Genomic DNA, 23073 nt, shown 5'->3' with positions numbered 1-23073 from the left:
TGGTAGCATAGTGCCTAAGGCACTTGACTGCTAACCAGAAGGCTGGCGGTTGAAGCCCACCAGCCACTCGTTGGAAGGAAGATGGGGCAATCTACTTCCGTAGTGATGCTGCCTCGGAAACCCAAGGAGGGCTCACTATGAGTCGGTGCGACTCGACGGAACATAACAGCAACAGCAACCAAAGACCCTGAGATCTGCCTGGGTCACGTTGAGCGAGAAGATGGGAGGGCGGCATGAGGTCAGAGAGGTTGGTAGGATCAAAACAGAAGAGCCTACTAGACTAGGTAGGGAATTTAGGAGTTTTAAGTCTAAAATTTTTTACGTGTGGAGAAATGGGGAAGGGCGTGGAATGGCTTACGTATGCCTGTTTAGATTCAAAGAAGGTCGCTTAAAGTAAAGCACACGCCTCACGACCAGAGCCAGTTCGTCATCTAAGCGCCAGTCCAGCCTTAAACCTCATATCAGTTTAGTTAGGTGAAGGAACAGACCACGGTGGGAAAAGCGCGCACGCTACCTCAAGTAAGTTTGGGTCTCTGCGTCCGCCGTAGACGTCGTGACAGAGCCAGCCTGTTGCCTTGGAGCCGGTGAGACGCTGCTCGGCCTCTCCAGCGGTGGAGGGCGCCGACCGCGGGCCTCAGACACCATGTCTGTGCTAGACGCACTTTGGGAGGACCGGGACGTCCGCTTCGACGTGTCCTTACAGTGAGTCGCCAGGATTCCCCGGGGGCCTGTAGCCTGCATAGGGCACCGCGAATTCGGAACCCGCGGGCAGGGCCTGCAAACCTGCCGCTCGTGGCCCTCGCGAGGGTGGGAGAGGGTTTGTTTAGGATATTTGCACCTCGGGAGTCCCCGGATTGGCCAGCCACCTGCGGCCCTCCAGAGGCCGGCGACACAGCAGGAACGCGTAGATGATCCATTTTCGGTCCTGTGCAATTCCAGTCTTGGGAAATTGAACCCAAACACGGCCTGGGGCTATCCAAGGCTTGAGGCGCCAGTTTCGCGTGGTGGAAGAACATACAGCAGAGACACAGGAAACTAGGGTTCTAAAACTAGGGATTAATGATATATTGCCCTTGGACAATAACAAGCTTGAATCTTATCTGTAAAATGAAGGAGTTGGGAGTAAGCGTTCTCCAAAATGTCTCAACACTGAACCCTAAATGGTCGAACTGTACCAGTTTCCAAGGCTAAAATCTTTAGGGAAGTAGACTGTCACATCTTTTTCCCACAGAGCGGCTGATAGGTTCGAACCGCTCACTTTTTGTTTAGCAGCCCAGCCTTGTGCTGATAGCTAGGGATGCAAAAATTGTAGGAAATGATACACCATGCCTAATTTAGTGCAGGCGATCTACATGGAAAGCTAATTATAGTAAGTGTGGTAAATATGGAATTATGAGCAAAAACTGGGGACCATAGAAGACAGAGCAGTTAATTCGGCCTGGGGGAGGCCTCAGGGAAGAAATAATACTTGATTTTGGGAGGGCCTTGTCAGGGTAGACAAGAGAAGAGTCATGGAGAGGGGGGTTAAAAAAATCCTCTTTAGAAGCAGAGGCTTGAAGGTATAAACCTCATTGGCTAGAAAACAGGATGTGAGGCAGGGAGGTACAAATGGAAAGCTAGATTGGCTAGATTTTGGACATTACCAAGGCAGTAATGACTTGTAAGGCTTTTAAGTGGAGAAGTGATATGATCATATCTGTATTGTTAGTGAATAATTGACTTGGCCATGAAGAGAGTGTGTTAGAAGGCTCTACCAAATATTCTGCTAGTTGTTTTTGACCTTATAGAATGCATTTATCAGTCAACAAGCTATTCTTCATTTTTTATTTCCTTTTCCCTCTCATATATAGTTGTTAACCAAGTTCTGATGAAGCTTTGAACATATATCTTGTTTAACCTGTTCCTTCTTTAACCTAAGGAGCTCGGTGGTACTATGGTTAAGGCATTGGGCTGCTAACCAGAAGGTAGGTGGTTCAAAACGCATCAGCTGCTCCATGGGAGAAAGATGAGGCAATCTACTTAAGTAAAGATTTACAGCCTTCCAAACCCAATGGAGATCTCTATGATTTAGAATCAACTCGATGGCAGTGGGTGTAGTTTTTTGGTTTTTCTTTAAGTGCTTGATCTTCTTTCTTCTACTCAGAAACCTTTGGGGGTTCTCCATTGTTCACAGAATAAGGCTCATACCTATCAAACTGGCATTTGAGGTTCTACACAATCTGGCCCCTCCTTATTTATCCAGTCATATTTCTCACTGCCTCTCAGTATGGACCTTCTTCCCCAGCCAGACCAGTCTTTCTACAGGCTTTTATAATTTCTTACTTCTGATCTTTCCTCGGGGGCTTTCCTCTCTCTTCTTTTTATTTTTCTAAATCCAACCCCTTCAAGTTCTAGCTTACTCCAAGTAGTCCTAGTCACCCTAGGCCTCACTAGTCTCCAGCTTCTTAAGGTTCTTGAAGATCTTAATTGCAAATATTCACTCATTCTGTGTGGTACTGTTTACACTGTTGGCTATTCTATATGCAAATATTTCTTCTCTCCTTAACTAGATTGTAAGCTGGTATAATTGTAGCTATAAAATTAAAACCTTTATATTTATTTTAGACAAATGAAAACAAGACCTGGAGAAGTCCTTATTGATTGTTTAGATTCAGTTGAAGATACTAAAGGAAATAATGGGGATAGAGGTAAGTACATTTTCTAATGTATTTTATATTTCTGACTAATTTTACAAATGTTAAATCACATTATTTAAGAGTAAGTTATGAAGTAGCATCATATGAAAATATAATTGTGAGGCTTAAATTCGCATTAAGACTTTCTCAGGCCTAGACAGAAGAAAGAGTAGATACTATACCTGTAGCCAGGAAACAGGTTCTTCCACAGAACTTTGGTCTTTAAATAAGTGTTGGTTCTGACATCAGCTGTATCCACTGTAACTGTTAAAACTCCAAGAGTCCTGTTTGCAAGGTGCACAAAGAATTTGATGGCCCTAATCTTGACGAAACTTGAACTAACTTGAGGAAGCTAAGGGTGAGGCTGGTGGGTCTCATAATTGGAAAGAACTCTTTTATTTATTTATTTTAATTTTTTTAATTGTGCTTTAGGTACAAGTTTACAGAGAAGAATTTGTTTTACATTAAACATTTCATGTGCATTCGGTTTCGTTCCCCAATTACCATCCCCAACCCTAACCCACTCTCCTCCCCTCTCTGTCCCGTTATGCCCACCCCCGGTGCCCCTCATAGTTATGCATTCCTGTGTATCCTGCATTTCCTCTGTGTGAATGTTGCCCCTCTGATGCCCTATGGTCGATTGTTCCAAGGGGTGCATCTCCATAGAGTATACAAGTGCGTCACCTTGGGTTGCGTGGTCTGTGTGTCCATCTTATTTACTATTGGGCTAAGAGCCAACCCCTGGGGGTGAGTTTTATTCCAGGCCCAAAGTATATCCCAGGGCCATAGTATTGGGGGGTCCTACAAGACTCCATCCAAACAGTAATTCCGGTCATTATTGTGTTTTTGGATTTTGTTCCACGTTTGTCCTCCCAGTCTACGTAGGATCTCCAGTTTTGATCCTTTCCCAAGTGGTTGGCATTGGTAGTTGGGCACCATCTAGTTCTTCCAGAAGGCTAGTGGTTCAAACCCCCCAGCCACTCCTCAGAAGGAAGATTAAGCAATCTACATCCTTAGTGATACTGTCTCAGAAACCCAAGGAGAGTCACCATGAGTCAGATTCAACTTGATGGCAGTGAGTTTGGTTTTGGTTTAACAGATAAAAGAATCAATAGCTGTCCTTGTCTTTTTAGCTCATAGCACAGTTATAGAGATTAATGTTGGCCATTAATTAATGACCTAAGATATAAACTGATATACCCTACAATAACAAAATAAGTCATAAAAACAGTTCTTAAAGAATTAAAACTTTAAAGAGTTATAATAGCCATTATAGTGAAACTTCTAATGGAGCTGCAAACCCAGCCAGCATTTGGATTATAGCCTGGTGAGACCCTAAGGAGCTCTGATAGCATAGTGCCTAAGGCACTTGACTGCTCACCAGAAGGCTGGCGGTTCAAACCCACCAGCCACTCCTCGGAAGGAAGGTTGGGCAATCCTACATCCGTAGTGATACTGCCTCGGAAACCCAAGGAGGGGTTGCTGTGAGTCGGGGCTGACTCGATGGCACATAACAACTACAACAACAATAGCGATTAGCATTTTGAATACAGATAATCCTTGACTTCTGATGGGATTCCATTCTATTGACTCTGTGGTAAGTTGGTTCTGATGTTAACTCACATACCTTTTTCTTTCTTTTTTTTTTTTGGTTGGTTTCATTATTATTCCCTTTTATTATCAGTATCTTTATAAATTCAATCTTTATTTGTCTTTGGGGGGTTGGCATGAGAATGATAAGATCAGAAAATTACATGCTGCAACATTGTATATGGTATATATCACTAATGGTAAGATGTACCCAAAAAAAGGGTCATAAATTTAGTTTGTCGTAACTCAAATACACCGTAAGCCAGGGACTGCTTGTATTTACTATTTGCCAGTCACTGTTCTAAGTCTTGTAGGAGCTCTGGTAGCATAGTGCCTAAGGCATTTGACTGCTAACCAGAAGGGTGACGGTTCAAACCCACCAGCTACTCCTCTGAAGGAAGGTTGGGCAATCTACTTTCGTAGTGATACCGCCTCGGAAACCCAAGGAGGGGTTGCTATGAGTCAGATCCAACTCCATGGCAGTACATTTGGTTTGGTTTTGGTTTGGTTCTAAGTCTTTTATATGTATAATCTTATTGAATAATATTAACCATAAAAACAAAGATTATGAAGTAGATGCTGTTAGTATCTTTGTTTTTCAAATGAGAAAACATGAACAGTGAGGTTACTTCACTTTTCTAAGACTTATAGCTAGTAGGTATTGAACCAAACTGCCTACATTGTTTCTTAAATGCTAAGATTACATTATTCCCTTCTCAGAAATTTTCAGTCTTTTCTGATCCCAATCCTAAACCCATGCCCACTCCACTGCCTCTATTACTAATAGATTACTAATAGTCCAAATTTCTTGGGCCAGAATTGAAGAACTTGTAGTTTGGCCACAAACAACCTTTCTTGCCTGTGTTGCTATCTTCCAGTTGTCCCTCCAGATCCAGCACCCTTCTCCATCCTTTTTCCCCTTGCCTAAGAAGATGATTTGTATAGATTACGTATAAGAGCTCTTGTGCCCTCTTGCTTACTGTTGGGTGAGCCATGCAGAAGATTAGTGGTTGACAAGACAGTGAAGGCACGGTATTTATTCTGATTCTCTCCAGAGAGATGCTTTCCTTTCAGATGGTCCATTTGGTAAGAATCTTGCTTTTTCCATATTTTAATAACTACTCCCTCCACTTGTCATGTTGGTCCTGGGATGGTGGCATTTCTGCTGCACTGACACTTACTGTACCTAACACCACCACCCATATCTTTGTAATAAGTCCTAATTTGAGTGTGTCATCTGTTTTGTTGGACCCTGACTGATAGACATAATGCTCCTTCTTCTGATTTTGTGTGAATCCTATCCTATAGCCACACTGAGTTACTTATTGTTCTTCAAGCAAATCCTGTGATTTTCCATAGTCTTTCTTGAGAATGCCTTCCTTTATTTTTAGACCTCCTTTACTATTCCAAAGCAACTTTGGTAGTATGATGGTTAAGGCATTTGGCTGCTAACCAAAAGGTCAGTGGCTCAAACCCACCAGCTGCTCTGTGGAAAAAAGATTAGGCAGTCTGCTTCCACAAAGATTTACAACCTTGGACATCCAATGGGGGTTACTATGAGTTGGAATCTACTTGATGGCAGTGAGTTTGGATTTGTTTTGTTTTACTATCCCATGTCCCTCCAGCATTCACGCAGGCCCCGTTTCTCTGATTTTAGACATTCTGAGGCTTTTCGAGGAAGAAAGAATATGGCCTGGCTGAAAAGGATTATGTAATTATAATTAGTTGGAGAAATGTGTGTTGAACAAAGTTAAACAAGTTTTTTTATTTCAGAATATTACAAAGCTTTTTTTTTTTTTTTCCTTCATAAACATTTTACTGGGGTTTGGGTCAAAGCTTTTGATATGCTGATTGTATTGTAAATCTCTGAAACACATAGTTTAACATACTTATTCTTATTTGGCTTTTTTTTCCCCTTGGAGCATCTATAGGAACTGGTATTCCACAGGATACATTTTGAGAAATGAAGTTTATTTAACTTTGTATTTTAATGTAAGAACATGGAATATTAGATCAACAACAGTTTGAATGAAAAGCTCAAAGCCTTAAATAGACTTTAAGCAAAAAAGAAAAGTTTGCTTATAGCAAAATTGGGTGTATAAATATATGGCTTACTATTAAGAAAACACTCCTATGGCAGGGATGAGTATGTATGTGAGAGTTCTTTGAAGTGTGATTAAAATGAATGGCATTCTAATTGTACTATCCTATACTCGTTCTCAGTTGTACATATATGACCTTCTGGAACCCAGAGTAGCTTCTACTGAGATGAAAGATTAGTACATAATTTTCCCTTTGGTCAGTTTGAGTCAAACCAAGCTATTGGCAGTGAAAACTTGTATCGCTGTAGTAACCCTCAGATGTTGTTTCTCTGAAATCGTGAATCATACATTGTATACCTTATTTATGTACACAATAAATATTTTGAATTAATGAATGTATGAAAAACATCTATAGGTTTTGCTGCTGATACTGGGCATATTCACTTCATATTTACTTCATAGTATACTGCAAAAAATGGGTCTTACTGAAGCTAACCTTGTTTTTGTTTTTTTGTGGTTTGTTTGCTTGCTTGTTTGTTTTTAGGTAGACTCTTGGTAACAAATTTAAGAATTATCTGGCATTCTTTGGCATTACCCAGAGTTAATCTTTGTAAGTATCTTTGATAACTCTAAAGAAAACAAAAATCCTGTGTCAAGTGAATTATTATACTTGCATGATGACTTTTGATACTGAAAAAACTATACTATGGCATATGTCTTAAACTGATAAAAGCTTCAAAAATCCTAATCATAGATTGAATTATAATTAAAAGAAATATTCCATATTGCTTTTTAGTCATTCATTTTGTATCTATATGGGACTAGGGCTTTTACATTGACCAATTTTTGTTTTTGTTGTGAGTTTTTTGCTTATTTTTGACAATTTACTGTAACTTGTTTCTGGTACAGGTAGTCTCCAACTAACAACAGGGTTCGACTCTGACGACTCTGTCCTAATTTTGTTCTGACATAAGTCAAATGCCTCACATCAAATTAATAACTGATGCTTCTTATGGTACAAAGCAGTGCATAAGACCACATTATAGGCCTGGTCTCCAATGAAATCAGTGTTATAACAATAAAGTTGGAGTCATAATGACTGTTGGACACCTGCGCAGTTCAATTGTAGCATGTTGTTAGAGTTGAGCATTGCCCAATTTTCCATCTGTTACTACTCCCCAGCACCAACACTGACTTCATTGTAGGCTAGACCATAACCTGCTATACAACTGTATGTTGAACAGCTAATCATAAAATCGAATATCTGCAAGTGAACATCTAAGAATGATAAACCAAAGCCAAACCCATTGCCATCGAGTTGATTCTGACTTATAGCATCTTACAGAGTAGAACTGCCCTATAGGGTTTCCAAGGTTGTAAATTTTTATGCAAACAGAGTGCCTCATATTTCTCCTGTGGAGATGCTGCTGGTTTCAAACCACTGGCCTTTTGGTTAGCAGCCAACTGCCTTAATCACTGCACCACCAGAGCTCCTTCTGAGGATGATAACATCAGCTAATTAGACTCTTCAACATTTTATGTACATACTACTAATGATAAGATGTGCCAAAAAAAAAAAAAAGACAGTTCTAAGTTTGGTTCGTCATAACTTGAATACATTGTAAGTCGGGGATTTGTAATCCCAAAGAAGGGAGATATAAATTCTCACGTTTATAGTGTTAAATGATGTTTCACTTATTTTTTTGAAGTATTTGTGATTACCTAGCTAGACTTTTTCTTTTGATATTAAAAATAACAAACTCATTGCTGTCAAGTCGGATCTGTCTCATAGCGACCTCTCCTTGGGTTTCTGAGGCGGTGTCACTGCAGAAGTAGATTGCCCAGTTGTCCTATGAGGAGGGGCTGGTGGGTTTGAACCACCAACCTTCTGATTAGCAGTCAAATGCCTTAGGCACTATGCCACCAGAAAACCAAAAACCAAAAGTGGTACTAAAATTTTCAGTAAATAATGCTGTGTAGGTTTTAGACAGGAGCTCTGATAGCATAGTGCCTAAGGCACTTGACTGCTAACTAGAAGGCTGGCGGTTCAAACCCACCAGCCACTCCTCGGAAGGAAGGTTGGGCAATCCTACTTCTGTAGTGATACTGCCTTGGAAACCCAAGGAGGGGTCGCTATGAGTCAGGGCTGACTCAACGGCAAATAACAACAACAACAGGTTTTAGACAAGCAAATTTCTTATTTCCCATATTATGAATGTTTTTGTTTGTTCAAGAAGGCAGAATTGACTCTCTATTATTTTTATTTTGTTTGTTCAAAGAGGCAGAATTGACTCTAGTTCTTTAAATTATTTCACTTAAATTTACAATTATTTCACAAACTTTTAAAAAGTTGTCTTTGTATATGTTTGGTTTTTAAAACTTAAAATTTCTCTATGATTTTTACAAAACTACTTTTCTCAGTTTACTATATCATGTTCTTTAAATTGTTTGCTTTTGAATTTTAGCTGTTGGTTACAACTGCATATTGAATATTACAACAAGGACTGCTAACTCTGTAAGTCTGAAAAATCTTATTGAAATAATACATGAATAGTGAAGAAACAGTAGATGTTTGAAGTTAACGTTTATGTTTTCACAGCCAGAAATTAATCTTAAAATCTGAATTTGTAAAAAAATTTGTTCCTACAGAAGTTACGAGGCCAAACTGAAGCTCTTTATATACTAACAAAATGTAACAGTACACGTTTTGAATTTATATTTACGAATGTGGTTCCTGGAAGTCCTAGACTTTTTACTTCTGTGATTGCAGTACACAGGTATAGTAATACTTTATGGATCACTGAATATTTTTAATGCAATCCTATGATATAAATAAAGGTTTAGAAGATAGTCCTGAAGACTTCTTTACAAAAACACATTTCATTATCATTTGATAAACACTTTGAAAGTATTTATAAAACATATAAGACTCCTAAAGATGCATAAAAATTTCTACTGAAGATTCTGTTAAATTAGTTCTTAGGGTAGTTAAAGTGAGAGGGAGAATTTATTCAATGTAGATGACCAAGTTGGATAACACAGTAATTTAAAATATTTTTTCTACAATAGAAAGGAGGATTTTCCTAAAAAAAATCTTCTTGTTTTGTTGGCTAAATTCTTTTCTTTTCACTAATTTAACTTGCTCTCTTGCTCTCTCTCTCTCTTTTTAAGTCAGTCCTAAGTGCTATGACTTTTTTTTTTTTTTTTTGAAAAAAAGCTTGGCTAAAATGACAAGCAAGAAAAATAAGAGTATACAGTTTGGTGGTTTTTAGTATATTTGCAAGGTTGTGCAGCCATCACTGTCTAATTCCAGAATATTTTCAGTACTCCAAAAGAAACCCCATACTGGTTAGCAGTCACCACCCACTTCCCCCTCCTAATAGTCCCTACCAACCATAAATTACTTCCTGATGCTGGACATTTCATATAAATAGAATCATACGGTATGTGGCCTTTTGTGTTTGTCTTCTTTCATTTAGTCTAATATTTTCAAGGTTCATTCATGATGTAACATGTATCAGAAATTCATTTCTTTTCGTGACTGAGTAATATTCCATTGTATGGATATACCAAATTTTGTTCATCCATTTATCAATTGATGCTCATTTGGGTTTTTTCCTGCTTTTTGGCTATTATGAATAATGCTGTTATGAACATTGATGTACAAATTTTTGTGTGAACATGTTTTCAGTTCTCTTGGGCGGCATATTACCTGTACCTCAGCTCTTTATTTCACTTTAGTTGGTGACATGCTATGAAAGTTTTACATGGAACATGAAGGGAGCATGAAAGCTGCTTTCATTTAGTAGTATGAAAATATTTATGTATTCTCCCCACCCAAAATAATTTACAGTATAGTTTCCATTTTTACCACTGGCTAAGTATAGATGATAGGACTAAACCACATTGAGATGTGTAGGCAACCTGCTCAACTCCTTCTGTTTTCAGTTTTATTAGAAGATTGATTAAAGACCAGAGTTTACTAGAAGGTTATTTCAAGTAAAAACCATAATTTAACAATGAATGAACAATTGATGTAAATTTAAAATTATTAAAGCTAAGAAAACCCTTTTATTACTCTTATTAAATGCATTGCCTGTTTTGTATGGAATAAAATTGTGTTGTTGTTGTTGGATGCTGTTAAGTTAATTTTCAGCTCACAGCAGTTCCATGTCACAGATAAGAGTTGCCCCATAGGATTTCTAGTCTATAATTTTATGGTGATGTTGTAAGAAGAGACCATTCCCTGGAGAAGGATGTCATGCTTGGGAGGGTGGAGGGTCGACGAAAGAGGGGGAGGCCTTCAAGGAGATGGATTGATACGGTGGCTGCGATGATGGGCTCAGGTATAGCAGGGATTATGGGGCTGGCGCGGGATCGGGCAGTGTTTCGTTCTGCTGTGCATGGGGTCACTATGAGTCGGAAACAACTCGGTGGCACTTAACAACAACAATTTTATGGAAGCAGATTGCCAGGTATTTTTTCCTCAGAAGCTAGGTGAGCTTGAATCGCCAAACTTTTGATTGGCAACTGGGTGCTTAACTGTTGTGTTACCAAGATTCTTGGAGTAAAATTAGAATTAATTAATCAAAAGGTAATCAGAATTATTATTATTATTTTGTATGTAATATTTATCAAAAGAGAAACAGAAAGAAAACAAAGACACACTCTCTCCACACACATTTGTATACACCCCCACACACTCTCACAGACTTACAAATTTCCTTTGGAATTAGTAAAGATTCATTCTGATTTTCTATATAGAGATAGATGTTTCTGAGCCTGACATTTTCAGGTTGCAGTAATAAAAGTAATTAGACTATTTGTGTCAAAAGAATAATGTACCATTACCTAAAACAGATAAAGGAAAGAGAAGCATTTTGATAAAGGGAAACAAAATTTTCCATGTTTATTATGTGCAGTCATTGTTTTTTGTTTAGAGAGAAAGTCTATTTCCTATCATTTGTGCTTTATGATACATACTGCCTTAAAAATTAGAGATCTAAAAATAATAGATTACTGAGAAAAAAAATCTAGAAGTGTAGATTACTGTGATATACCAAAAATGACAAATAATGAAAATCTATAGAAAAGTCTAATCAGAATCAGAACCCATTGAAAAGAAATTTTTTTCAGTTTACCATAATAATTATTTGTGTGGTGTGTGTAAGTATTAACAACTGTATACTTTAATAATTAAGTAAACATAACCTGAGAAAACCACGTTTTCAGTTTGGGGTGACCTTTTGTTCATTCTTTTTTATAGAGCATATGAAACATCTAAAATGTATCGGGATTTTAAATTGAGAAGTGCAGTAATTCAAAACAAGCAACTAAGATTATTACCACAAGAACATGTATATGATAAAATCAATGGAGTATGGAATTTATCCAGTGATCAGGTATTGGTGTTGTGCAAAGAACTAATGAACCTTTTGGAACACTGCTTTGGGAATCATTTTTCTGTTCAGCATTGGTTTGTATATTCATTCAACTCTAATTATTAAATTAGCATGATAGCTTTTGACAGGGAGCTCTGGTGGCATAGGGCCTAAGGCATTTGACTGCTAACCAGAAGGCTGGTGGTGCAAACCTACAGCCACTCCACGGAAGGAAGACTGGGCAATCTACTTCCATAGAGATAATACCTTGGAAACCCAAGAAGGGGTCACTATGAGTCAGATTCAACTCAGTTTTATTTTGGTATAGCTTTTGGCATGAAATACTATTCTGACCTTCATATTTTTATGGCTTTGTACTCTTTACATATTTTTGTCTACATAGAATTTAGAGCTGGAGGTTACGTAGGTCAGCGTCCCTTCATTTATGGATAAAAAACTCAAGCCCAAAAGAGTTACGTGACCTGACACATCTAGTTTGTCCCAGAAACATGCTGTTCCACGTTACCCTCTACCTCTTGATTGTTTATGCTGATGGAGGAGAACCATAGTGTGGACAGTTACAGAAGACTTTAATCTGGTCTTTTGTTAAAAAAAATAAATAGTAATACTTTTTTTCTAATTGTAAAAATGTATTTAACACACCATTTGCCAATTCAGCATTTTTCAGTTTAGTTACAATTCAATAATGTTAGTCATTTTGTACCACTACCACTCAAAATAGTTGTTAATTGTGTCTTTAGGAAACTAATAAGATAATTGATTTTTATCTCTTAAATCCATTATTATAATTTTTCACTTTTTGTGTGTGAGAGGAAATATTGTACATACTTATTTATATATGTTAGCAACTAATGTTTGAAGTAAGTAACACATTGATTGCTAGAGAAAAATATATTTTACTAAGAACAGTTTCCAGCCTTTGTATGTGTTACAACTTAGTTTAAGAATCTCTGGGGTAACAGACAACAAATATGAACCCCTTTGCATATACAGTACTGAGTTGTCAGTGAAAGCAAACATGGGTATAGGGACGGATAGATGGGTGAACAAGCTAAACAATTAGGTATGTCTAAATGGAGAGTGTATCCAAGATCATATATAGGGTTGGCAGACAATGGGCCTATAAGTTCATGTGAATGATCAGAATTCCCAGGTGTATAGTAGAGCTGACAAGGGGCAAGGTTATGGTCATTACTTGGTCACAGCCAGCTACCCAGAGGGACCGAGTAGTTGATCCTGCGGGCTTGGGACCATAGTCGCAGGGGACATCAAGCTCAATTGGCATAACATACTATACAAAACATTGTTCCACCTACTACTTTGGCGAGTAGCAACTGGGACCTTAAAAGCTAGGAAGCTGCCATCTAGATGCAACAACAGGTCTCTCCTCGTCAAGAAGAAAGAAGAAAAGCAAAATTAATGGAAACAATCAGTCCTAGCGACTGGTACACCATCCGATCTGCAACCTGTACAACTATGAGACCAGAAGAACTAGATGGTGCCCAGCTACCACTGCCATTCACTTGGAAGGGATGTAGGAGATCCTACATAAAGAGGGAGAACAATGTGGTACAAAACTCAAAATCGTTTGGAGGCAAAAAAAAAAGAAGGTGGGGACCAGGTTTGCTGGTCCAATAGAGCCTGGTGTAACCACTGAGACTATGGCCCCTAGTTGCCCTTCAGGTCTGGAATTGAACCCACAACTGTGGTTTCCAGCCAAACAAAGTATAGGCATGTGAGTTAAACATTTACCTCAAGTAGACACACGCCCTGGAGAGAACAATCATGTGAGAAGGAAGGGCTGCTTATGCACAGGGAGATAGCTCAGGGTGCAGAAGAGTATGAAGGGATGGACACTGGGAGGAGGTAACTGTGGGGAGGAAGTGGGAGGGGAGCTGCTGCATTGTAAATTTTGGTCAATGACATGAGACAAAGTATATGTGAACTGCTGTATGAAAAGTGAATTTACTCTGTAAATCTTCACCCAAATCCTAAAAAAAAAAAAAGTCAATGATTAGAGAGCTAAGGAAGGAGTGAAGAACTGAAATAGAAAGTACAGGTTACAATTACAGGATACCTATGCCTACAATGTGCCCAATGAGTATCTGTTGAAATAAACTTTAATGATGCAAAAAAAAAAAAAGAATCTCTGGGGTAAATCTATAGTGTTTGAATAAAGAACTTATTTCTAGTTAAACGTCATAAACATATGGTAAAACTGTAAAGGTCTGATAGCCTTTGCTCATTAAAAGATCTTTTAAACTGATAAGAGTTTTATAGGGTGTAGACAGCTCCCCACCTAAATAACTCCTTATCCTTTTGGTCAGGGGTCGGCAAACTTTTCCTGTAAAGGGCCAGATAGTAAATATTTTAGGTTTTGAAGAACACACAGTCTCTTGCAGCTACTCAGTGCTGCTGTTGTAGCATGAAACCAGCCATATACAATACCTGAAAGAGTGATCATGGTGGTGTTTCAATAATACTTTATGGACACTGAAATTTAAATTTCATACAGTATTCATTTTTTACAATTTTTTTTTTCTTTCACTTTCTTCCAGCCATTCAAAAATATGAAAATCATTCTTATCTTTTAGGCCATACCAAAATAGGCATCAGAACAGATATGGCCCATGAGCCATAGCTGCTAACCTGTTTTAGGTCTTAGCTTAGATGTCACTTTCCAAAAGCTTCCTTCTGTGTGTCATTTATGTAGCCTGTACCTAACAAATACCACTCTAAATTACTACTATTTTGAAATATATAGCTTACCTGTACCCTCACATTAGATTGTAGGCTTTATAAGAATGACGCTACTATGTTCAGGTGCCATTTTTTAATTAATCAATTAATTAAATTGATATCTGTGATTATTAGAGATATAATTTTATTGAAAATTGGGAATATTATTGTCAGCCTAACATATTTATTGAAAAAAAGTAAAGCATTAAATGTGCTCACCTATCATTTTAATAAGTCTTTAGGAGTTTTGCAAATTCTTCTCTTAAATAAGAGAAAACAACAAACATGAATTATTCCATATTGAGTTATGTTTACTATTGAGTAATGAGACTTAGGATGAGAATAATGGGGATAAATTTTTTTGTATAATAATTTCTTGCAAGATGAGAGTGGAGGGAGAAAATACACGTGTTTGTGTGTATATATGTGTGTATATGTATATGGATGGCTGGCAAACAGGACTTCTTTTCTCATGTTTCAAATAAGGTCATCCCAGTAAAGCACTTTTTAGGTTCTGGATTCAATTGTGAGTTAATGCATTATGCCCGACCTCAAAGTCTAAAATAAAGAAAATTCCTAAGTGTGTAGGGGTGGGGTAGAGAATGAAAGATAAATGGTAGAGACTGATAATTACAGTGCCATGTTAGTAGATCTCAAGGATTTTTTAGACCTTTAGCTATCATACTGGGATAATTTTGAGTAGATACAGAGGGATCATATGTAACTGGAGAACAGTTTTTATCTGTAGTAGTGATGAAGAGCCATAAAATACCTCTTGTGGACTGATGGTGTTGTGGCGTGTGTTTGTCTGTCTTTTACTAAAACTTCTTTGCCTTGACTTATCCCAGATATTGAATAATAATCATAGTAAAATCTAACACTTACAGAATGCTTATTATGTGTCAGGCATTGTGCTAACGACTTTATTTACATAGATTATTTAATGTAATCTCCATTTTACATCTGACAAAACGCACCAAGAAGAAATTGGCCCAAGGGCAGACAACTAGTCAAGTACTGATGATATAATGATTAGAAGTTTGACTACAGAGATTGTGCTCTTAGTCATCTAATTGTACTGTCATCCAATGAATGATTAAGTCACTGATATCCTGCAATACTCAATTCTGGTGGTATCTACTACTATGATGATCAGAATTATTCAGGTGTTTAGAAAATAAAGAGTTAAGTATCTGAGTGACCGTTGATGTAGCTCTCATTATTCTCTTTAACAGGGAAATTTGGGAACCTTTTTTATTACCAATGTGAGAATTGTGTGGCATGCAAATATGAATGACAGTTTTAATGTCAGTATACCATATCTGCAAATTGTAAGTACATTCATTTTGGTGACCTTATTTTAATGTAAACAGTTTACAGGACTTTTGAGATTAGATGAGTTCACTCTTTCTTTTGAAGAGGTAGCAGTTATTAGCTGAGAGCAGCATACTTCACTATGTCAACATAGGAAAGACCCAACCGCATTTATATTTAAGGGAAAAAACACCATTATCAGCTTCAGATTAAGAGAGAAATATGCTGGATTCTAAAAATTAAAATAATTAGACTCTGTTCAAAGGGCTTTAATTACTGAATTTTCTATAACCTTTCCATGAGGGAAGTATATGATAATTCCATGGTATGGCTTTGGCATACTGAGTCACATAGTTTATCTTAGCTTGCTTGCCACTTTTTGTATCAAAACCTTTTAAAGTCCAAATGAATTCATTTATTTTATGAATGAATGGATTCATAAGATTTCATTGTATTCAGATATAGTATGTAATGCAAGCTGGATTCATACTACCAAGTTTGCTGAAAAGGAATCAAGATGCTTTTTAGTGATAATACTTTTAGCATAAGTTCAATTAAAGCTAATAATATATGGAATAAGAACTGAAACCAATCTGTTTTGGAACTAGGTAAAGATAGTTTTTTTTCTTTAATCCGCTGATGCTACGTTAAGTATGTGATTCAGTGAAATAGTAAACTCCAAGAAACTGAAGAATTTCATTTCATGTAAAGAACTGCTTATGGGCCTGCAGTGCAGATTAGATGAAGCATGAAAATCCTGTGAGGTTATCCTATAATTGCCATTTTTGTAGAGTGTAAGTAGTTTTAACGCTAAGCAGTCTTACTGTTAAATATTTATTGAGTAGATTTAATGTATGCAATATCTAGAAAATGTCTCTTTTAAAAAAGAAAGTTCTTGGCCTATGAGAAGAATAATTCTTGCACACTATTCTCCATTCCATCTTTGGCTAAATTATTTGATTTTTTGTGTGTATGTGTGTGCTCACTACTGTTTATGTACTCATGGAGTTTTGTCAGTATTAAAGGGCTGATAACTTCATAAACATACCCAGTACAAAATAAATTACTTGATTTCTGAGTTGCTTTACAATATTTGATCATTCATTCATTTGCCAAATACTGAGCACCTACTCTATGCTAGGTGCTGGAGATAGAATCGTGAAAATCACCAACCAGTACACAGTTTCTGCTATCAAGAAGTTTCAGTCTGGAGGGGAAAAGCATTATATTAAACAGAAAATCATACAGGAAGAAAATTATCTCTTCATCTAAAAAATATCTCAAAATATATAAGATTTATAATCAGAGTCTACCTAGTTGTTTGATAAATTGGTATATATATTGTTCATTGCTTTTTTATACTGCATTTATTTATATGTGTTACACCTTGCCAAACATAACCTCTATTTTGCAGAATAATTAATGAATAGTAAACAACCCTGTGCTTTCTGTTCTTTAAATAGGTTGCTTTTTGTTATTTGAAAATTGTCGTTGTTGTTAGGTGCCATTGAGTCAGCTCTGAATCATAACGACTCTGTGCACAACAGAACAAAAAGCTCCTGGTCCTGGACTATCCTCACAATCATTGCCATGTTTGAGTCCATTGTTGCAACCACTTTGTCAACCCATCTCATTGAGGATATTCCTCATTTTCGCTGACCCTCTACTTTACTAAGCAGGATATCTTTCTCCAGGAACTGGTCCCTCCTGATAACATGTCCAAAGTATGTGAGACAAAGCCACAAAGTATGTGAGACAAAGCCACATATTCTGGCTAAATATGGCCTCTGGAATGAATTCAACCTGGCCCACATGACTTGCAATCTGATACCACATACTGTTAACTGCAGCAGTCATATTCTAACTTCAGCTCTAGGCCTTTGCCATTGCTCTGGCCCAACCCATATAGATACATATCAACTTCTGCTGGTTTCCACCTAATCAGCCTGTTAGTCACAATCACCTGGTTAGATTACCTATTGATGGCCAAGGTACTAATGTTCTATGGTTCTTAACTGGCTCTCTGTATATTCCTAGTGGGGTGTGAAGGAATCTAAGTGGAAGGCCAAGTTTTTATGAAAAATAACCATTGAAACCTTTGTCTGTCTCTCTCATAATGCAAAATGCTCAAATGCTCATAAACTCCACCTCCCCCCCACACACACAAGTAAAGGGAATATTGGTTCTTTAAGAACTTTGCCACCTATGATGTGAGACATGGAAGGCACAAGTGACTCTTCAAAACCAGCCCAGCCTTAGGATCCACAAAAGGTGCTAACTAAAAGATTGCTGGCCCTTTATTTAAAATATTCAGATAAATTGTTGACTCTGAGAGTGGGGGCATATTTGAATCAGAAAATATTGTACATATTTCAGTAATGTTTTGTTTATGTTGCCTTACAGTCAGCCACCTATTTTCAATATAAGTCTTAATTCATTTATTTTATCTCTGTAGGTGAATAATGCAGGAAGGAGGAAGAAGTCTGTTCTTTTAAATGTAAATTTTAAATAGTTACTGTGTAAAAGTTTACACACTTGTATTAAAAAGTCACTATTACCACATCAGGAGCTTCTTACTACCAGATAATAAAATCATGCATTTTTTTCTCTTTCATTCTACATCTAGCGTTCAATAAAGATTAGAGATTCAAAATTTGGTTTAGCTCTTGTCATAGAAAGCTCTCAGCAGGTAAGATACTTTACATTTTTATTAATCTTTGATTGATTTTTAAAATTACATGACAGTCTAGATTTTAGTTTCATTTACATAGTAATGAGTTTACAACCAAGAAAAGTATTAGCTGTAATATAAAGATATATGAAGGGTTTAAAGTCTTATAGTAATTGTCCTCATAGGAAGAATCCTGCTTAGTTTTTGGCTGGACAGATGTTACCATTATTATCATTATGATCATCATTGTTATTGACAGTATCAAGTCACTAAGTAGACCTGGTAGTAGTGCAGTGATTAAAGTGCTTTGCAACAGTTTGAACGCACCAGCTTCTCTGCAGGAGAGTGATAATGACAGACTGCTTCCATAAAGATTTACAGACTTGGCAACCAATGGGGTAATTCTACAATGTCCTATAGGGTTGTATGAGTCAGACTCTACTCAACAGCAGTGAGTTTGGGTGTTAAGGGCTAAGGACTTTGCATGCATTATCTTAATCTTTACACAACTCTATGATACATTTAGGGAGCTCTGGTAGCATAGTGGCTAAGGCACTTGACTGCTAACCAGAAGGCTGGTGCTTCAAACCCACCAGCCACTCCCCGGAAGGAAGATGGGGCAATCTACTTCCATAGTGATACTGCCTTGGAAACCCAAGAAGGGGTCGCTATGAGTCGGGTCCGACTCAATGGCACATAACAACAACAACAACAACATGATACATTTACTATACTTTCTCCATTTTACCGTTAGGAAAACTGAGGCTTAGAGAGGCTTGGAACCTTGCTCATGATCTCACAATGAGAGAGTTGTAGGGCTAGGTTTTGATTCCAGGTCTGACTCATTCCCAAGATGCCTCTGAGAAACACAGACAGATACAGACATACACACATACCTTGTTTAAGAGTTTATGCTCTCACACACAGATGTTTATATTTCCTAATTGTAAAGTGCTATGCCAAGGTTTTGTAAAAATACATCTAAGTAAAACATTTATTTATTTATGAAACAATTCTAAATTTAAACATGAATGTCTACTCACTCCTTTCCTCTGGCCTGTAGATTAGTAGCTGCCATCTATTGAGTACTTGTGTGTGCCAGTAACTATATCAAGTTTATACATAAGTTATTCAATTCAATTTAATAACCATTTTATGATTAGAGAATTGAAGCTTAAAAAAAGTTAAGGAAAGTACATTTCCCAACATCACATAGTAAATTGTAGAACCATAATTTGAACTCAAAAGCAGCTGCTCTTAACCCAAAGTATATGCTCTTGCCTATTGCAGTATGCTCCTTCATTTTTTTCTGGCATAGCAAAAAAAAACACTCTTTGTTCTCTGACAGTGTATTGTGGTTTCTTTCCCATTTCTTCAAGGATATTGCTTCAGGCTCTTGCCTTTTACTTTTACTGTGGAGTCTACTCCTGTTTTCAAGCTATAGCTCAAGAAAAACTTAGTTCATTTGGTTTTCACAATCCACACTGTAGTTTTCTTAAAAATCATAAAAGATCAGCTTTGAAAATTACAAATGAGGTGATATCTGGATGTGATTCAAAATAATCCTGCATGTGTGTCTGGGGAGGGGAAGTTACAGATGAGACAGAGTTGACCAGGTGTTCTTCAGCGTTGAGGCTGAATGCTGGTGAATAGTTGTACTCTTCTATTTTTGTTTCTGTTTTGCATTTTTCATAATAAAAAGTTTAATTTAAAAATAAACTTACATATTATGCTCTGAAATGAGGAAAGTTAGAGCTGTAGTTTATCATATACTATAAATACCATTCTTTAGGCTTGTTTGTTGTTTTTTCATTATTTTTTTTCTTGCAGAGTGGAGGATTTGTTCTTGGCTTTAAGATAGATCCTGTAGAAAAACTACAAGAATCAGTTAAGGAAATCAATTCACTTCACAAAGTCTATTCTGCCAGTCCTATATTTGGAGTGGATTATGAAATGGAAGAAAAGGTAATCTGTTCAATATGTGAAATGAAGAGTTTGCTGAATTGCTTTTACACAAATCTATCAAATTCAGATCTAAATACATTATGTACAATTTAATTTTAAACTGTTTTCATCAAAATGAATGCAAGCTCTGCTCAGTGAGCATAGTCCCTACATCACTGATTGTCCCTGCTTCCTGTCTCTTAACTGGTTGCTTCATCGCTCATTACTGCCCTTTATACCTGCCCATCTAGGTTAGCAGCCTATCCGTATAAGTCTTCTAATATTATTACTCAAGTTGGTTTTGATAGAAGAATATAAACTATGCAGTAATTTTTAAAAGACTTGAGTAGTTCCTGTAGGTAAAGAAAATTCTCAAAGTATGTTTTACTAAATGGTTTAATTGACGTATCTTTGATGCATTTTAACGTGTACTAATTTTCAGCCACAGCCCCTTGAAGCTCTGACAGTTGAACAGATTCAAGATGATGTAGAAATAGACTCCAATGATCACACAGATGCTTTTGTGGTGAGTATCACCAAGGAGAGCTATTGAATTTCTTACGGTTTTTGTCTGAGTCATGTTAAGTTAGATAATGGTTTAAGTCTTCAAAACACCATAGAACTTGAGACTTTTGAGAATATGTTAAACATGAGTTCTAGAGTTTTAGTTTTTGTTTTTTTCTTAAGTGAAGATATTCTTTTGTAAGGCTGCTTTTAACTTCCAAAATTGTTTGGGAACGCAATTATTTAGAGGATTTCAGATATATGAAAATTTTTTTAAAACCATAGGATAATAAAACATGTTAAAAATTATAGTTAATTAAATTAATTTAAAATCTACACTTTCCATAATTAACCTTCAATTTATGGGTACTTTTAAAGAAGGACATACCTTTGAGAATAAATTTTCCTGCTTCCAAATTGCTATTATTAATTAATGGCCAAAATAAAAACCATAATAATAAATGCTTTATCTGTACTTCAGAAACTAACCAGAATACCTGTCTGGAAACAAATATTTTGAAACAGAAGTTTGAAATTAATATGAAAAGTTTAATTATAAAATACTTACACTTCCAGTTATATGCATTTGTTGATACATTAGAGCACTAATTGATTACTTAGAAATTTTTTGTTTGTTTGTTTTGCTAGCATCATCTTCTAAACCAGGAGTAGGGAAGACATTTTATAGTTTCCAAGTCATTTTTTAAAATCTCTTTTCAAGTTAGCAATGCTAATTATAAATTAATTACAAAGCACATTTTGTTGAGTTTAAAGCATAACTCATATAGACATTAGCAGAGATTGTCATAAGTGAATTCTGCTACCAGAACTATAAAGGTAGTGAGAAAACCATTAGACATACAGTAAGAGAATGAAATGATTCAGTTACAAAATCATGCTGTAAACTAATTACTTGTTCCTTAACCTGATAATATACATTGTGTGCAATATTATATGTGAGATTTTTTTTTTTTTTCTCATAGGCTTATTTTGCTGATGGCAACAAGGTAAGGACATTTCACCTATAATATATAAAAAAAATTTCTATATTTCATCATTTAGTATTCACAAACTTATGTGGAAACTATTTTTGTTTTTTTCCTCTTCCTTGCCCCTCTTCTCTGTTCCCATCTCATCTTCTTATCTCCCAAAAAGCAACAAGATCGTGAACCTGTATTTTCAGAAGAACTGGGGCTTGCAATAGAGAAATTGAAGGATGGATTCACCCTACAGGGACTTTGGGAAGTAATGAGTTGATCTTGAGTTGAACTGGATTTCTATTTAAAGATATCTCAAGATTAAAGATACTAGTTGCCTTGTTTAAGGCATGGAATAGATTTTACATTTACAGAATAAGCTTTAAGAATGAGTTTCTTAATGATTAAGGGAAAATTCATTAAGATTGTACTGCCAGTTTTCTATAAAATTATATTTAAAATTGTAATTGAAATGTATGTAGTTCGTCAATATGCTTATTTTGTATGTAATACTTGTAAACTGTTAGTTTACAGATACTAAATTACTCTCTTTTTCGTTTTAATAAAGAACTTATGCAGCACCATTTAATGTTTTAAGGTATTATTTAAAAGAATAAAATTATTCCTATGGAATAATCAAAATACTACTTTTGTATTATAAAAATTTTGTTTAAATATATGATGTACGTGTGATAAGCAACTAATAAAAGCAACAATAAAAGTGACCCTTAAGCCTGTCATCTTTAGGGGGCCCATTTTTGTAAAAACTAAAAATTAAAGCTCCTGAAGTCTGTCAGCCCCTATGTAAAGTTGTGAGCACTGTTTTGTAAATTAAATACCGTTTTGGTGATATTCATTTATTTTGTAGGGAAATCATTTTATTTATTTACTGAATTTCTCCTTGTTTGCATTCTGATTTCTTAGTTAAGTTGGTGACCTCTTTGGCATCATTCAGTGTTTTGGGCCATTACTTAAAGTGTATAAAGCAGCACTGTAAGGAACTTTTGTCAAATCATTGAATTTAGCCAAATCAACCTACCTTCTATAGAGGGAGAGGAGTGGGCGTGTAAAACATCTAAAATAAGATGCAACTTTAAGCACAACTATGGTTATATAGTACACAGACTACCCTGGGCTTATTAAAAATCAGTGTATAAAAGCTATACATTGGTACCTTCATTTATACAGAGAATGATTTCTGAATTTTTAAGGGAG

The 23073-nt window shown here is 36.4% G+C and overlaps 1 protein-coding gene across 1 annotated transcript; it reads left to right on the top strand.

The window, feature by feature from the left end:
* Window positions 1–643: 643 nt before the first annotated feature.
* BBS5 (Bardet-Biedl syndrome 5) lies at window positions 644–22138 on the top strand. The gene is made up of 12 exons (XM_007945619.2): window positions 644–702; window positions 2605–2687; window positions 6852–6917; window positions 8773–8822; window positions 8957–9084; window positions 11574–11709; window positions 15684–15779; window positions 18389–18451; window positions 20264–20398; window positions 20820–20903; window positions 21865–21888; window positions 22037–22138. Exons 1-12 carry the CDS (start codon window positions 644–646, stop codon window positions 22136–22138), a joined length of 1026 nt encoding a protein of 341 aa, XP_007943810.1.
* Window positions 22139–23073: the final 935 nt, after the last annotated feature.

Source organism: Orycteropus afer, unplaced genomic scaffold (genome assembly GCF_000298275.1).
Source record: "Orycteropus afer afer isolate SDZICR_OR568_19922 unplaced genomic scaffold, OryAfe1.0 scaffold00001, whole genome shotgun sequence".
In the NCBI taxonomy this organism is placed as follows: domain Eukaryota; kingdom Metazoa; phylum Chordata; class Mammalia; order Tubulidentata; family Orycteropodidae; genus Orycteropus; species Orycteropus afer.
The sequence above is the reverse complement of the archived record's forward strand: the minus strand, read 5'-3'. Positions and strand labels throughout refer to the sequence as shown.